Source organism: Suricata suricatta, chromosome 1, assembly GCF_006229205.1.
Source record: "Suricata suricatta isolate VVHF042 chromosome 1, meerkat_22Aug2017_6uvM2_HiC, whole genome shotgun sequence".
NCBI classification, from domain to species: Eukaryota; Metazoa; Chordata; class Mammalia; order Carnivora; family Herpestidae; genus Suricata; species Suricata suricatta.
The window spans coordinates 160,844,689-160,862,128 of record NC_043700.1 but is presented as its reverse complement, the minus strand read 5'-3'; the positions used below and the strand labels follow the sequence as shown (position 1 = coordinate 160,862,128).

The 17,440-nt window shown below is 40.9% G+C and overlaps 1 protein-coding gene across 13 annotated transcripts in view; it reads left to right on the top strand.

The window, feature by feature from the left end:
* Positions 1-16,589, top strand: part of LIMCH1 (LIM and calponin homology domains 1) — a 322,655-nt gene extending 306,066 nt beyond the window's left edge. For 7 of the 13 annotated variants that reach the window (XM_029946571.1, XM_029946564.1, XM_029946555.1 and 4 more), the window contains 4 exons: positions 220-343; positions 5,504-5,612; positions 7,852-7,954; positions 13,687-16,589. In XM_029946571.1, coding sequence (XP_029802431.1) covers positions 220-343; positions 5,504-5,612; positions 7,852-7,954; positions 13,687-13,712 — 362 coding nt within the window. In that variant the 3' untranslated portion in view covers positions 13,713-16,589. Of the gene's footprint in view, positions 1-219; positions 344-3,584; positions 3,663-5,503; positions 5,613-7,851; positions 7,955-13,686 lie in introns of all 13 variants that reach the window. The other 6 variants (XM_029946550.1, XM_029946532.1, XM_029946526.1 and 3 more) reach the window with 1 other exon arrangement.
* The last annotated feature ends 851 nt before the right edge of the window (positions 16,590-17,440 follow it).

The following is a 17,440-nucleotide window of genomic DNA, read 5'->3' as shown; positions in this document are numbered from 1 at the left end:
TTATTGTTAGCCCCGTACCCTGGTGCAGACAGATATGACCTCTGCTGGCTCCAAATGTCCCGCCTGGCTTATGCTAAGCAGCCCAGCGAGTAGACTCCCAGCAGGGCGGGCCCACAGTCTCTGTGAACTCCACAGCAGGCATTAGCACATTACAAAAGGTGACAGAGCACAAGGGTGACCTTATTGAACGCTAAGTGTATGTTCTTTACTTGGCCTCAGATCCAGCCCAGAAGCAGCAGGTATCAAACCCACCAATGCACATTTTAGAAGATGTGAAGCCAAAAACCCTCCCTTTGGATAAAAGCATTAACCATCAGATGGAGTCTCCGAGTGAAAGGCGGAAGTGAGTAGCCAAATAAGATGCATGGGGAATTCCTTTTGTTTGTTCTTTTTTAACTTATTGACAAAGAACGGAAAAAATTGTGTGAGGTCACAAGAGGTCAGCAGCATTTTTGTGTTTCTCTCCATGGACTCTGAGTGGCCGGATAACAAGTATTTATGGATGTTTGAGGCAGGCAAGTAAATATTCACTCTGATTTTTATTAATTGGTCAGAGCAAATTGTTTTTAGTATATGTGCTGCTGAAGCAAGCACACAGCAAATTGTTTTTAACCCTCAAATCTAAACACTGGGAAGAATTTGCAGGCCTGTTGCATTAGCAGTTTATTTAAGTGAGTTAAATTGTCTCATAGCCTGTTGAGAAGTGTTCTTTTTTTTTTTTTTTTTTAGAATTCTATATTTCTTTATTAGAGTTTATGATGAGACCATATTTCTTTTTTTTTAATATTTTATTGTCAAATTGTTTTCCATACAACACCCAGTGCTCTTCCCCTCAAGTGCCCTCCACCATCACCACCACCTCTCTTCCCCCCTCTCCCCTCCCCCCCGAGAAGTGTTCTTTCAAGGAAAAAATAGAAATTTTTCTCTCATTTACATGTTTTCCCAGTAAGTAACTACCCCAGGGTATATTCTAATTTTGTAAAAACTATATTCTTTTACAATAAGAATAGTTCCTATCATTTCTGAAGCATTTTAATATATAGTAGACCCTGTGTTGAAGGGTTTATATATCTCCCCTCTTTTTTATATACATTAATTCGCTGAACTCTTCCAATAACTTTACTGGGTTATGGTGTCCATTTTACGGATGAGGACCTTGAGGCTCATCCAGAGGACTTGACTGTTAAGGGGTAGAGGGAGTCAAAATGAAGCCCTAGCTCCACGATAAGATCACATTTGGACCAGAGTTTCTTGGAATCCATTCTTAAAACTAGATTCTACCTAGAACCAGATCACCTGGCTTCAACCTTTAACTCTGCCACTTGCCTGGAGAGAACTTTGAGCAAGTGACTTAATCTTTCTCTGCCTCAGTTTCCTCATGTGTAAAATGAGAAGAGTATTAGTACCTGCCTCATAGGGTTTCGTGCCTGGAAGATAGCAAGGGTACAGCTATGCAGTGCAGGTGGCGGCGGTGGCGGTGGTGGTGCCACATGACAGTGATGGCGATGATGACGGCGTGATGATGACTTGTTCTATAGGTTCACCGCATTACCTTATTCTTCATGTTACACTCTTTTCCTCAATGTAGCGTTTGACCCATTTCCCCCTTTCTCTTACATCTATCCAATTTTATTTCCATATATCCCAGCAACCCTCAAAATCAATAGAAGGTCAAATCACTGAGAAGTGATCATTATTGTTCCTGAGTCCTGTGTGATTTTCAACCTTTTTTAAAGGCAACGTATTTATCCTTTAGGGTGTTACATGAAAAGCTGATACTCTGGAGAAGACATGCTCTCCCTGAGGAGGGAAGTTGGAGTGAGCAGGGGCCCAGGGAGTTTTTCTGCAAACAGTTGGAAGACACAGACTCATGCTCTGTTTACTTCTGTGCTGTGTTTCTTTCTTCCTTCTTTTCCGTGTTCTGTCCCTTCTTTACCAGTTCAATTAACTTTTAAAAACTTACTTATTTCTGAGAGGGAGAGACAGTGTGGGTAAGTGGCACAGAGAGACACACACACACACACACACACAAAATCCCAAGCAGGCTCCATACTGTCAGCACAGAGCCCAATGCTGGGCTCAAACCCACAAACTGCAAGATCCTGACCTGAGCCAAAATCGGACGCTCAACCAACTGAGCCACCCAGGCACTCTATTTACAAATGAAGTTAACTTTTATTATTTAAAAATTTTTTTAATGTTTATTATTTTTGAGAGAGAGAAAGACAGAGCAAGCACAGGAGGGGCAGAGAGATAGGAGACACAGAATCTGAAGCAGACTCCAGGCTCTGAGCTGTCAGCACAGAGCCAACAGGGGGCCCAAACTCATGAGCTATAAGATCGTAACCTGAGCCAAAGTCTGATGTTCAACCCACTGAGCCACCCAGGAGCCCCAGATGAAATTAAATTTTAAAAGAAAGAGCCCAGGGGTGCCGGGTGGCTCAGTCAGTTAAGCTTCTGACTCTGGATTTTGGCTCAGGTCCTGATCTCCTGATTCATGGGATTTGGCCGAGTTGGGCTCTGTGCCGACAGTGTGGAGCCTGTTTGGGGTTCTCCCTCTCTCCCCCTTTCTGCCCCTCCCACACTCATGCTCTCCCTCAAAATAAATAAGTAAACATCTATTTAAAAAGAGCACATTAAAATAAAAAAAATAATAATAATAGTAAAAGCAAGAGCCCAGACAAGCCTCATGTGCCACCACAGAGAGACATTAATCACAGGCAAAGCTCGTGTGGCAGCAAGAACCCCTTAAAACCACTGCGGTAGCTTCTGACTGGAGGCCATTCTGCCGGGTAGACTTTCACGACATAGCAGTTATTAAACATTTTTGAACATCGCCCCTAATCACATGCACCTATGATGAATTTATTGGTGGGGGTAGAAGCCACCTCATCAAAAAATAGCGCCGCTAAGCTCCGCCCCTTAGCTCTGGGCTCCTTTCAGAGCTTTTCCCTACACCCCTACTCTTCCTCCCCTCCCAGCGCGTCCATAATTTTTGTCTCTAACTCAGCATGCAATTGTTCTAAGTTTTTTTTAACGGTTTTTTTTTTTTTTTATTGAGACAGAGACAGAGCAGGAGCGGAGAGAGGCAGAGAGAGAGGGAGACACAGAATCTGAAACAGGCTTCAGGCTCTGAGCTGTCAGTACAGAACCCAATGCGGGGCTCGAACCTACAAACCGTGAGATCATGACCTGAGCCAAAGTCAGACACTTAAGTGACTGAGTCACCCAAGCATTCCTTAGCATGCAATTTTAACTAGCAAAGTACCTGGTAAAAAATAAAGATTAGAAAGATATTTTATAAAAAAAAAAAAAAAAGAAAGAAAAGAAAGAAAGGAAAGATATTTTGTCTTCTACTGCCAGCCTGGTTTTGACATTATGCAGCCAATGCGTGTACAGTCTTTGCTAGATGGAATTACTATTTTTTTGTTCTTTATAAAAAATTACCACTAGGACACTCTGTTGTCTTCTATTTGGTTGTCAAGGGAGTGAAGTTTTGTTTTGTTTTCATCTAAAATATTTTTTCTCATGGAATGGGCTTCTCTTTACTTCTCATAATTTTTGGCTCCTTTACCACATTACAGGAAAAGCCCTCGAGAGAATTTCCGGGCCGGGCACCTGTCCCCCTGTTCACCCACCCCTCCTGGCCAATCACCAAACAGGTACAAGCGGTTGGAAAACCCTTCTGAGGCTGCTTGGTTTTGCCTAGAGCCTGCAGAGCATGATTTCAACCAAATTAGTGCCTGCCTGATGATTTTAAGAGATTGGTCCATCTACCTCTCTTGCTACACACCCACACACACACACACACACACACACACACACACACGGGCAAGAGGAAAGAGCACAGTCGCCATCCGCCTGCAGATTTTCTCAGCCCATGATGGAAAAGGCCAAGTGTATGATGTTGGCCCTGCTTTGGCCACAGGGCTTTAATTACATTGTGCAGACCTGCAATCTAATAATAAAATCCACTAGACAGTTGCTGGGCTCCTCAGCCGGCGTCGTCCCTCCAAGTTGGCCCGGTCCTTCTAGGCAGGGCCTGCTGCTGGCTCTTCCAGCGAGCCGGCCGGGGGCTGGCTGCGAAACTTCATCCCCCTCGTTACCCCACTCAAGCGCCGTCATGATTGCTTCTGCACATTAATTGGGCCCCATGATACTCTTGAAAGCTGCCTGAGTTCCCATTCACGGGAGAGACAAATCCCTGAGTATTCAAATGTTTTCTTTGATTTGGAAATTTCATTTCACTGCCAGATAAGAGGGGAATCCTAATAAATAGAGTTTGCTTGGAGCATCTCTTCCTCTTTTCTGCCGCCTTCATTTCTGTTTCTTCAGTTCCTCTGTATCCTGTTGGCTTTGGAATGAAGTTGCAGATTTTTATATTTCTTGTGTGATTCCAAGGGCTTTCCAGACAGTAGGCATCACTGCGATCTGATCTTAGTTGTGGGAAAGCTGCCTTAGAGGACAGCCATCTAGTGCTGTCACCGGGTGTCACAGTCTACGGGGTCCAGTTCTAGCCTGGTGGTGGGCGCTGTCCTAGGGTCTGCCGGGTAGCAGAGATGGGGAGACACAGCCCGCGCGGTCCCGCTGCTCACAGCACAGAGATGCCGAGTGCCCACATCATGGAGTCACAGAGTGTTAGTACTTGAAGAGATGGTGGCTGGATAAATCAACCTCTCATTCTAAAAGTGAAAGGGAAACCCAAAGTGAGTTCTTGACACCAGGTCATAGAACTTGGTGACAGAGCAGAGAGTAGGTCTCATGTCTGTCTGGTACCTATCTGGATGTAGCACAGTTGCCTCTCTATTTTTAAACAACAACAATTTTTGTCTTTTTAAATTATTTAATGTTTATTTTTGAGAGAGACAGAAAGCCAACCAGGGAGGGGCAGAGAGACAGTGAGGAAGACACAGAATTGGAAGCAGGCTCCAGCCACCGAGCTGTCAGCCCAGAACCTAACGTGGGGATTGATTGAACCCACAGACTGGGAGATCATGACCTGAGCTGAAGTCAGACACCTAACTGACTGAGCCATCCAGGAGCGCCCCCAGTGTTTTTTCTTAATAAATAAAAAGAAAAGCCCTGGTGGGCCAGTGAGCCAATTATAGAAAATTTTAAAGCAACATTGAAACCTTAGTGGAGCTAAATTTGATTATCTTTTCAGACTTAAGGAAACCTATGATAAACACATTGAATCATTTCAAAGCATTTAATCATTGTGGTTGAAGAGACACAACATAGACTTCTTAAAACAACTGAAACACACACACACACACAACACACACACACACACCAAATTCCATACCACAGTGGAAGTTGTTCGCAACTTATCTCTCATGCTTAATTCCTGCTCATTATCAGTTCAGTAATCGCCATTTCATTAATGATGTAAACATTTAAAAAATCCATGGATTGTTTGTTTTTTGCATGAGGCTACATGTTTGTGTGTTTGACCAACTATCCTAGATGAACATTTTATTATAACGTGTGTTTTGAAACCTAGGTCTATCAGCGGGAAAAAGCTGTGCTCGTCTTGCGGGCTCCCTTTGGGTAAAGGAGCGGCCATGATCATTGAGACCCTCCAGCTCTATTTCCACATCCAGTGCTTTCGGGTATGTAAGCACCGCTCTTCTCCCCAAGCGCAGCTCCGTGATGTCTTCTGGCATCGTTCTGTGCTGAGAAATTACCTCCTGGAAATCCTGACGGCCTTTGCTCGTAAGGCCAGCCCCTCTAGATCATACAGAAATATTGTTCTTGGGGCGAAACACTCCTCTCGCACATCCCTCTGGGACGTGGGGCTAGAAGCAGCAAAACCAATTTGCACAGTGTCTTTACAAGACCATTTTTTGTTGCTAAACAGCATCTACTCCAGCAGGAAGCAGAGAAAGCCCCTCCCCCCAGCAAGACAGGGATTCCTCCGAATCTGTGAAGGTCACATGGATTTATTTGGGATGTAACATCTTTGCTGCTTCTGATGCTCTTGTGACTTAACCTCAAAGGGTTTTTGTCTTTGATGTCATGGAAGATGTTCTGTCAATCCAGTGGTTAACAGCTAGTTGCAGAAGTGTAGGTCTCCGAATGAATATATATGCTGTAATGATAGATTGACTGTCGCCCCTTCTGAGAAGGCGTTCTGGCCACCAGACGAAGTCCGCTGCCTGTGTGACAGGTCCTCATAGAGCCTGTCGTGGCCCTTGTCTCTCACCTTTTGAAATATTTAATTATCATCTCCTCAAATAAACTGTCAGCTCCATGAGGGACCGTGTCTGTCCAGCTCACCATGATTTCCTCTGAACCTGGCAGAGATGGTGTCAATACGTAGTAGTCAATGAATGAATTGATAAATAAACTGAAAATCAGTTTCTAGTCAGCCTAGCTTCTAGTCCCAGATACCCAGCTCTAAGGAGGTGAGCTAACTGCTTCTAGTTTATTTATTATAAAATTTACAAGTTGGACTGTATCAGCATTTCCTTTTTTTTTCACCCATGGACACAGTTCGAGTTAAAATCTAATTTTGAAGCCAAACTTCCAACTCCTAATAGGAGTTATTTCCTTCCCTTCATTATTCTAACATGCGTTCTTTTCCCCTCTTGAATTTTGTTCTGTTTCTTTGTTGGTAGCTTCTTCGGCTGTAAAGTAAACTTGCACGGGTTTAAAATAACTCCCATTTTACCTATTAGCTCAGAGAAAGTGAGCAAATTACTGTTACTATTTAATAATCTGGCAGTAATTACTGCAAAGTAAGACTTATGGGCAAAACACAGTATGGATACTTACTTAGACTCGATTTTTCAATATTCTCATTGTAAAATGAAGGTAGACAATGTATATCCTTAATTGTCCCAGAGTGTTTTGAGGTTCAAGAATATACTTTTTGAAATTTCATAATGCCAAGATAACGTGTTCCAACACCAGTTTGTTCTCAGAGACCTTCCCTGAACTTGAAATAGTCCAGTCGGTGGAGAGTCTTTGCAGTTTCTCAAAAGATAGGAGACTTGCCTCTGAGCTGTCAGGCCTTCAATCTCTCTAATGATTCACTTCCTGGAACTGATCTGATGTTTAAGGCACATGGCCTCTTAGACTTACCCCTAAACCCCTGCAAAGTCTGCACTGTTTGCACTGTGGATGGAGCTTATCACATAATTTGGATGAAGCCTACCTCTGGCCCTGGCGGCTCAGAGCATGAGTCTGGGGGCGGTCCTATTTTTGTGAGCTGCGCCTTAACCACGCCCCCCAACACCGCTCTAGAGGCTGGCCTTTGAGCCCACCCCCACTGCCACGTTCTCTGCTCCAACCGGTGCAGTTAGGCCCCAGCCTCCTCCTGCACTCAGGCTGACTTTGCTAAAGGTGTTCTCTTCCAAGTGGATTTGTTTCTCTGGGTGTTACTGCTATTAACGTGGAAATGTAAAGTGGAGAAGTTGTTTCCTGGTAACTCTGATATGGTAGAACTTGCCAGCCATTCTGGAAAGCGCTTAAAGATTATTTATAGACACTTTTCGATTGATAACCCACTGGCCATAGATTATCAGTTCATCTGTTTGAAATGGTTGTTCCCTCTGGATTGAGATGTTCCACCTTGATTTGGGATCACCCTGGTGCCACCTACCAGCTTTACAAACTGAACAAGTCAGCGAGCCTCTGAACCAGGGTCCTTCGCTGTAAAATGCAAGGAGTTAGGATAAATGCTCAAAGTGTGTTGTTGCTGTTAAGTCCGCTTGCGGCGCAGCATCTAACACAACAAATGTGGAGGTTGTCCAAGGGATTGTTGCAGATTTGTGTGAACCACAGCTAAGCATTATAAAGAAATGATTTCCTGTGCACCTTACACGTTCTGTTCTTTCTGCCCTGCAGTGTGGGATCTGTAAAGGACAGCTGGGAGACGCAGTAAGCGGGACAGATGTTAGGATTCGAAATGGTCTTCTGAACTGTAATGATTGCTACATGCGATCCAGAAGTAAGTACTGGGGTGTGGGGGAAGGACACCTCAAAATGAGTGAGTGTGACCATATGCCTCTTACAGGACCCAATTTAGGAATACCACCTCCTCAGTGATTGACATACCTCCTCTGATGGTAAGATTCATTGGCATCGAGGTAAAAGAAACAGTAATAAAATAATCTCTATTTACCATTTGTTTCCTACGGGAAGTTACTGTTACCGTGTGGCCAAATTCTTTTAATCCAGAGAAAATCTTTTTATCCATCAGTACACCAGCAGATAAAAACTGTAGACCCAGTGTGAGACCTTGCTTGAGCTCACCGTGGAGATTCCGGTGAGATAGAAGAAAGACACAAGGTCTGTGAAACCCTCTGCATTTGTTGAGGGGCATCTTTAGAAGCCTGGATGCATTTGGGATGATTTAAATGTGAACAGTGGATCTCCAGCGTTCATCAGAACCAGCACCAGCTCCTCAACGTCTACACGCTCTCCACTCAGGAGTTACATGGCATGGTCGTGTCTTGTTCCCAACTAAACTGAAATCTCCTTTATTATTTTTTTTAATGTTTATTTATTTTTGAGAGACAGAGCATGAGAGGGGGAGGGGCAGAGAGAGAGGGAGACACAGAATCTGAAGCAGGCTCCAGGCTCTGAGCTGTCAGCACAGAGCCCGACGCGGGGCTCAAACCCACGAACTGTGAGATCATGACCTGAGCTGAAGTGGGCTGCTTAACCCACGGGGCCACCCAGGCGGCCCTGAAAGCTCCTTTAGAGGCAAAATGATGGGTTCTATTTCTCTGTGAATCCCCGCCCCACCCACCTCCAAAATACCTTCAAACACAGAGTTTAACAAATCCGCACTGCCCTGAAGTCCCTTAAGCAGCCTGCCCTCTGATCACACGTCTGGGTCTAAAACCATAGAAGGTTCGTGCTGGTTTTGAGGGCGCCAGGGGGTGCTGTGGCCCAGCTGCTGTTCAGAAAATTCTCCAACTAGCCCGTGGCTCGCCTCGGAGTCTTCTCTCCATCCTAAGTACAGTCCTTCTGGTGGGCAACCTAGATAGCGGGAGACTTCTAGCAAATTCCATCAGAAATTCTACCTTTAAAAAAAAATGGGAGTGAAGACACGGAGTTTAAAATGCAAGAATATTTTATCATTTTTCAAAGTAAGTAAAGGGACAATTTTGGTCTTTTTTAACAGGTCTCTAAATCTGCCAGCCTGAAGATTTTAAGAGGAAAATTGAAATTCAGTTGTTTTATGCCTATAGATTTACTAAATTCAGAGAAGTATATTCCTATTTTAATAAAATAATGGGAAATAAGAAGTGGATCAAACCCAGGTGGTTTTGATCGGGGACAAACATTTGACTTAAAGTTCTGACTTTGAGCTGCTGCCCTCAAACTGAACTGTTTATACCACATATTATATATATTAATTTTAAACTTTTAAAAATATGTATATTTATTTATTTATTTTTGAGAGAGTGAGCATGCGAGCAGGGGAGGGTGAGAGAGAGAGGGAAAGAGAGAGAATCTCAAGCAGGTTTTATACTGTCAGCACAGGGTGTGACATGGGGCTTGAACCCACAAACCATGAGATCATGACCTGAGGTGAAATCAAAAGCCACACACTTAACTGACTAAGCCACCCAGGTGCCCCTAGAGAAAGTAATTTTATATAATATGTATCATTTATATAATATATAATATTGACTTTAATTTTATAGTATGTATTATGCATATAAAATATGATATAAATAGTGAAAAATGCTAAAGTCCATAAGGTGATCAACAACAACAGAACAGTATACTGTGTATAATCCATTAAGTATATATACATATAAAATATACAGTAACTAAACCGCATTTTTGTTTGTTCTGTTTTTATACATTAGAATGGAGAACTAAACTCTTTTCTCCCAGATTTCAAAGTGATTTTTTCCTATTACTTTCCATAAATTTCATAAATTTTTCTCAACCTCAGTGAACCAGATGAATGTGAATCCTAGAACCAGAAGAGGGCACTGTTAGGCTGAAGGACTGTTGAGCCCGACTTTAAACACAGTGCAAATATGAATTTCCTTCATAATTTAAAGTGCTTGAAGGATGTCAGCAGAGAACAAACCTGAACCCACCTCTGGGTGACAGTGACCCGTTTGCCTCCAGATTTTTATTTTGATTGAGACATTGGGTGACTCATTGTCATTTCTTTTGGAAACAGGTTTTTGGATCTAGGCCAGCAGTTTTTTCTTATGTATATAAATATAAAGGGCCTTAACTGCGTTTAATTCTAGATCTAAAGACATGAACCATGGAGGTGAAATAGTCTATAAAACAAGTTATAATAGTCTGGTAAGATGAGAAATAAAAAAGCAACTGGAGGTAGGCTAAAATGATGTTTTTGGCTTATTTTATATTTGTAACCAATATTTTCCTAGGATTTTATTTCTTTGGATACTAAGAAGGAAGCAAGAAAGCTCATTACTTCCCTGCCTAATAACTTCTATAGACATTCAAAAGAATAAGTAAAATTATAAACGGCATAAGCTTAGAAAATTGGGCTGTTGAGGGGCGCCTGGGCGGCTCAGTCACTTAAGCATCTGACTTTGGCTCAGGTCATGATCTCACAGTCTTTGGGTTCGAGCCCCAGGTCGGGCTCTGTGCTGACAGCTCAGAGCCTGGAGCCTGCTTTGGATTCTGTGCCTCCCTCTCTGCCCCTCCCCTACTCACTCTCTGTCTCTCTCTCTGTCTGTCTCTGTCTCTCTCTCAAAATAAAACAAAGACATAAAAAAACAAGTTAAAAAAAAATTCGGCTGTTGAAAAAGATACTAAATTAAAGGTGACAGTCTCCAAAACTAAGCACTGTGAGAGAGGGGCAGAGCACACAGTGTATATGTGTACACACACGCATACACACAGATGCATATGTGTGCGATACATCTATCTCCGTATGTATTGTTTTCACAAAGCTTATCACATAGTCAAGTTTTCTGTTCGTTTTGTTGCTCTTGTTTTTAACTTAATGATATATTATGGCAATTTTTTCATATACATATTCTTTCTCCTCATTCTTTTCAAAGGCTTTTTAACTCCTGAATATCATCCCATTGTATGGACTTACCATAATTTAAAACTAATTCTCCATGAAAGGGTGCTTTGGTTTTTTCCAGTTTTTAAATACCTTTTAAAGGCTCCAGTGAACATCCATGTACATAAGTTTTCATGAACCATCCAAAGCTTATCTGTAGGGTAGAGTCTGAGCCATGGGACTGCGAACCGTCATGTGCTTTTAAATTTTTCAGACAACTTGTTTATTTATCTTCCAGAAAAGTGCACTTTCCCTGCAAAAATTGAAAGAGCCTCTTTCTCTCTCTGTGCTGTGTCAGTTCTGGATATCATCAAACTTTTTAAGTTTCCACTCTGTTATGTTAGGAAGAGAAAACCTCATTGCTTTCATCTGTATGTCTTTAACTATAAGTGAATTTGAGCATCTCGTGTGTTTATTGACCATTTATATTTCTTTTTTGCTATAAAAAAGTTATCTTTCTTCTCTATTTTTTGTCCATTGTTCTATTGACACTTGATTTGAATGAGTTTTTTGTATATTAAAGAAATTTTCAGGGCTCCTGGGTGGCTTAGTCGGTTGAGCATCCAGCTTTGGCTCAGGTCATGATCTCACGGTCTGTGGGTTTGAGCCCTGCATTGGGCTCTGTGTTGACAGCTCAGAGCCTGGAGCCTGCTTCAGAGTCTGCGTCTCCCTCTCTCTCTGTCCCTCCCTTCTCTCTTTCTGTCTCTTTATCTCTCTCTCAAAAAAAAAAAACATTAAAATATTGTTTAAAGAAATTTTTCCTTTATTTTATATTTGCTACTTATTGCAGTTGTCATTAGTCTTTCCACTTTGTGAACTTTTTTTCATAGAAAAGATTTCACTTAAGGTAATTAAACATATCTTTATGTGTTTGTTTGTTTAGTTTTTGGATTCTGGGTTTTGCTTCCTACTTAGAACTATCACCACTCCAAGGGGCTAGCTGAGATTTCTCCTAGAATTGTTCTTTATTTTCTTTTTTACATATAAGTATGTGGTCATCAGAAATGTATTTTGGGATAAGAAATGAGATAGATATCCAGCTTTATTTTTTTCCCAATTAGCAGCCGTGCAAAGATGATTTAGTAATCCCTTTTGTTCTTACTCATTTGAAATGCCAGCTTTCTCATAAACGAAGTTCCCATAAATATTTGGATCTATTTCTGGATGTTGTATTATGTCTTGCTAACTTATTTATTTTCTAATATTGAATAGTTTTAGTTATTATAGCTTCATAATATGTTTTAATATTGAGTAGTAATGGCCCCTTTCTCTCCAATTATGCTTTCCAATTTTTCCTAAGTCTTCTCTCATGTTTATTTTTCCAGATAAATATTAATATTATTTTGGGCTAAACTTTACTTAGCACATGACAGAGACAATGAGCAGCAGATCTGAGGATAGCGCATATTTCTTTCTTGGTGTCAGAACAAGGAAGATATAGCTGACGAGTAAATAGTGGAGGGGCTGATCACTGGCTTGAGAAGTAGAAATACCCTTGAATTGGTTGACTATATCCCAGATGCAATAAAAGAGTCAGAATGGAAAGAAATGGCTAAAAATCATTTTTCTTTCTTTTTCATTTGATTTTGATCTGAGTTGCAAATAGAGGAGATGGGCCTGAATATATCATCCGATTTTCTTCAAGTAACTAGTCACATTTAAATGAAATTCTTCTCTTGGAGGGGAAAAATAGCATAACAGCATATGGAAATGCAATTCCGAAAAGCAATGTGAACAGTTTTTAAGTTCATATGTAAATGGGAATGGAAGTGCAGAACAAATCACCTGTCACAAATCAAGCCTTCACGAGCCACCGAGTGGTTAACTTGTGCCGTTGTGCCCGGGTGTTGGACGGCTGTACCTCTGAGTCTCTTCCATCATTCACTCTGGCGAAATGCATTTAAAGCAAAGTCCCTGGGGTCTTTTCCAGTGACACGATGGCCTCATTACACCTTTGGTGCCTAATCTGAAGGAGAAACTTTGTGAAGGTTTCAGCAGGAAGTATGGAACCCCAACCTTCTAGATGGAGTTGCCAGACACAACACAAGATGCCCCGTTAAATTGTTTCTGCTCTAGTAAATTTGAATTTCAGATAAACAATGATCTTTTTTTTCTTTTTTAGTATGTCTACGTCCCAAATATTGCATGGTCATGATTTAGCACAAATACCTCTCAAATATCCCATGGGATATACTTACAGTAAAAAAATATATTTATCTGTTGTTTACCTGAAATTTACATTTTTGGGCGTTCTGTATTTTTATTGACTAAACCTAGTGATCTATTTAGAGGAGTTCACATGTAGATCAGATGTCACAGATGTTGCAATCTATTTATTCTTAGAGAAATCAGATCCTAAAGAAACAGAAAAGAGAGATTGTGTTCTTGCTTGTTTGCCCCAGAAGACAATGCAGAAAACTCAATGAAGATCATCTGATTTAGGATTTCAGCCAAATTTGACAGGGCTCCCTGTTACGTTCTGGGATGGGACTCAAGAAGTGCATTTCTCTGCTTTTCCTTGGGCCACGCTTTGACACGTTTCCCCCTCCTAGAGAGAAGAGATTTGGGCACAGGTGGTTACTAATGTCGGAAGTGTTTAAATGTTCTGAGGCAAGAAGCGTTGAGTCCTTTAACCAAATGTTACTCTGTGTTCTTTGTCACAGGTGCTGGCCAGCCCACAACATTATGACGTGGTTTTCAAGCTTCCAGATTACTCACCGTTTCTTTACTGAGAGTGTCCCTGGCAACCGGTTAACAAAATCCCAAGGGCAGGGGCTTCTCAACATTTATCTAATTTCTGAAAGGCTCTTCTAAAAGATGGTGTCTGTTCTTTTGTAGCGCAGTGTTTGTGTTCTTCCTGGTTTTCGTTCTGGTTTTGATTTTGATTTTTGTTTGGTTTTGCATTTGCATAGAATATACAAAAGAATACTGAATGGTAATGATCCTGTAGTTCACAAGAAGGTCTCCACGTGGGCCAACAGGCTTATGGTTTCAAACGTGTTTATTCTCTTCTCTGAGAATTAATGAGATCAATGCTACAATAAACCTGTTTTGTTTTAGTATTTCTAGGAATCAGACACTTCATGTTTACAGAATCAAGCTGCAGAAAGTGCAAGACATGCCAAGTTGAGATATGTGCTCTTCTAAGACAGAAGCATACGATTTATACATTTCAGAAACTAAAAATCACATCCTAGAGCTCTGAGTGATCACTTGTTTTTAACGCAGAGATGCTAGTCTGACAATACATACTGTAATCCTGAAACATTTGTTACTTACCTTTTGAGGCAGAAGTCATACCAATAAATTATTGCCCCGTTAGTGTTAGATTCTGTGTGCTTCGGAAGTTATGTCATTAATATAGGCTGGTCCGTCAAATAAAGAGAACCCTTTCAATCTCGGCTAGGTGTACACTCTGGGACATTGCCCAAGGGTAGGAAGAAACCATAGGGAAATATTTCAATCATCATTTCCAAAGTCTTACCAGAATCTGTGAGGAAGTTTAATCTTCAAAAGAGTGGTGGGCCAGTGATGGCCCTGAGAGTTCCGTTGCCTGCTTCTCTCCAAGCTGTAGATTGAATAAGAGACTCAATAGGAGGCATATGGAAGCTCTCATCAAGATCAGCCTGTCGTGCAGTGTGACCACTGCTCACCCTGGCCTGCAAGTTCTCCTTGAGGGCCTGAAGCACAGGTGTCTAGAGAGAAGCACTAAGTCTCTCCCGATAGAATCCAATGACTTAGGTTGTGTTAAGCCACTGACGTGTGATCAGCAGGAACTTCCAGTTCACAGTGTGCCCCGCCCACTTCGATGGACGCCCGCTCTCCTCCGTCCTCCTATATCACCAACTCTCTTTACTATCAAGAATTCGGGACCTTTGTCGTGGAGACGCTTAGAGCGGAACTCTTGTGGAGAGCTGGTTTAGTTTTTGCCCTGTGTGATGAGTTTCAGCTGGCCAAGAAAGGAATCCTAAAAAACATCCTCAAAAGCATCACGTTGTAGATCTCCAGGCTGTGTTCTTTAAGACTGGGGAAAGGAGAATGATTTATTCTGCCTTAAAATGATGGCAAATAAGTAAAGATGACATTTTGTGAATGTAGACCATGGATATACTCCTAATAGGTTAACGTAGTCATAAAAGGAGATCAAGTAGATGTTTTTCTGTTGTGTAAGCAATAATTTTTTTCTGTGTCTTATTGAGTATGGCTAGCAATTATTTATTTACATGCTAGACTGTTCTCTGCATGCGGGTTTCATGTAAGTGCAGAAATTTCCTCAGCCACTGGAGGTATCTTGACCATTTTGTCACCTGGATGAGCTGTTGTTAGATTGAAATTTATACATCATTTCATTTTAAAAAATTGTGCCTTATAAAACGCAAAGCTGTTGCACATAGTGATGAATTATGGATGCAGTACAGTGAAGAGATGAAGTCACTTCCAAGTCACCAAGACTTCTCATGAGGTGTTTGCTGTCTTACAGGAAAAAAAAAATTTAAAAAAAGAAAAAGAAAAATAGAAAAAAAAGTAAAAAGTTTTGAAAATGTACAGATTAAGTTCAATATTTTGATTAACCACCTGCATGTTTTATTAAATATTTTGATAATGTGGATGTTTACACTTTGCATGATATTAGCAGAGTACTTTATCACAAGTAATGCACAAAACATGTACAATATGATAATTCATAACCAATTTTTATAGAATACTTTTTACATGTGGAACTCCATCCGTTATGTAAGGATTATATGAATATTGCACATTCTCTTCTGGTTTCACAAGCCCATTTATACATATTTCTTAGTGAGACTCATTGTACATGTATTGAAGCCTGAGTCGAGTCAAGAAAAATAAAGCCCCATTCTCCAACTGCGAAATGTGCTTTCCCATAATGAACACTAGTCACCAGCACAGCATACTCTCCAACATTTTCTAAATTCTAATTGCCAACTGTTTCTATTTATATTTGATTTAGATTTCATTTGGAGTCTGTTACATGGCAGCTCGGCAGACTAGATCTCGTTTTTTCCAATGCAGCATAATGAGTATGATCTACTTCTTTTCAAATAATCTTTGAGATCCCAGGGAAAAAAAAATGCTCCGCTCTGTTGAGCTGCAATGTAAATGTGTTTGTTTAAAAAAACGGACGAGGCGAGCAAGTGATTTATTGTTCCTGAGGAAATAGATCTGATTTTTTCCCCTTATACTCCAAAAACTAGTCCTTTTGTAAGGAAAAATGGGTAACTCTTTGTTTTTCACTAGTAAACTTCCATGTCATTTCCTCATTCTTTCTATGTAGTGTTATTAATGCGATACATAATATAGTTATCTATACACAGTGTAAGACTTAACAAACTGAAATGATCCACCTCATGTGTGAGTCCGTCCAAAAGATGTTACTGTTCTGGGTGGACCAATGTTCTAGATCAGTTATATTAACCTTCATTTAAAATATTTATTCTAAAATGCCTCTGAGAAATAGTAAAAAAAAAAAAAAAAGGTAAAAGTTGTCTAAAATGCAACAGCTTTTATAGTAAATGTACATTTATAAATAAAATACTCAAATCAACTTTGTATTCCATTAATTTGGGGGGCAGTTGAGGGGTCAGCTTTCATTTTTGGGGAAGAGACTCAAGCCCCCCCTTTTCTGGTAGCTCTCGGTCCAGGGTTACATGGTCAGATGATGGCCATGGCACGTATTTGCATATCCATCTTGATGCATTTTTGAGGTCAACTATTTAAGGCAATTCAAACTTACCAGCCGGTTGTAGGAGTCACTATAGAATTGCCTTGCACTGAAGGATTCAAACTCCTTAAAATGAGACACACAATTGCCAGGAGAGACCATGCAAATGCCAATGGAGATTATCTGAAACAACCAAATGATGGCCAATTTCCAGCACTGGCTGCAGAGAACCAAGCCAATCCCTTAAAGTGACTAGATTCTGCCACTGTCCTTAGCACTTCTTCAATGTTCCCTCTCACTGTATACACATCGTCATTTCATGTTTTTCTCTGTTGTTAAACCAGGAAATATTCTGCTCAAGAAGGGCTTCCTGCTGATGCTGTGAACTTTCCAAATACACTTGTATCTCGCCTGGCCCTCTGTTCCAGATTTGTAAGGACAGGAACTTGTGCATACTTAACAATAGCAAGAAAATTCTGTTCCCATTGCTCTAAAATGCAGTGTTCTAATTGCCACCACAAATTTTTTTCTGCTTCTTTTTGCAAATGTTTGGTAGGCAGTTAGCAGTTGCTACAGTTTCCACAGATAAGTGAATTTTTTCCCTTTCATAAGAGACTTTGAGTGACTATCAGAGTGGTGTCATTTATCCATTGTTATTTAAATGAGTCCATTCAACTATAATGCATTTCAAAACAAAGATCAGATTGTTCTTACACCATGTGATCTCTAAAGAA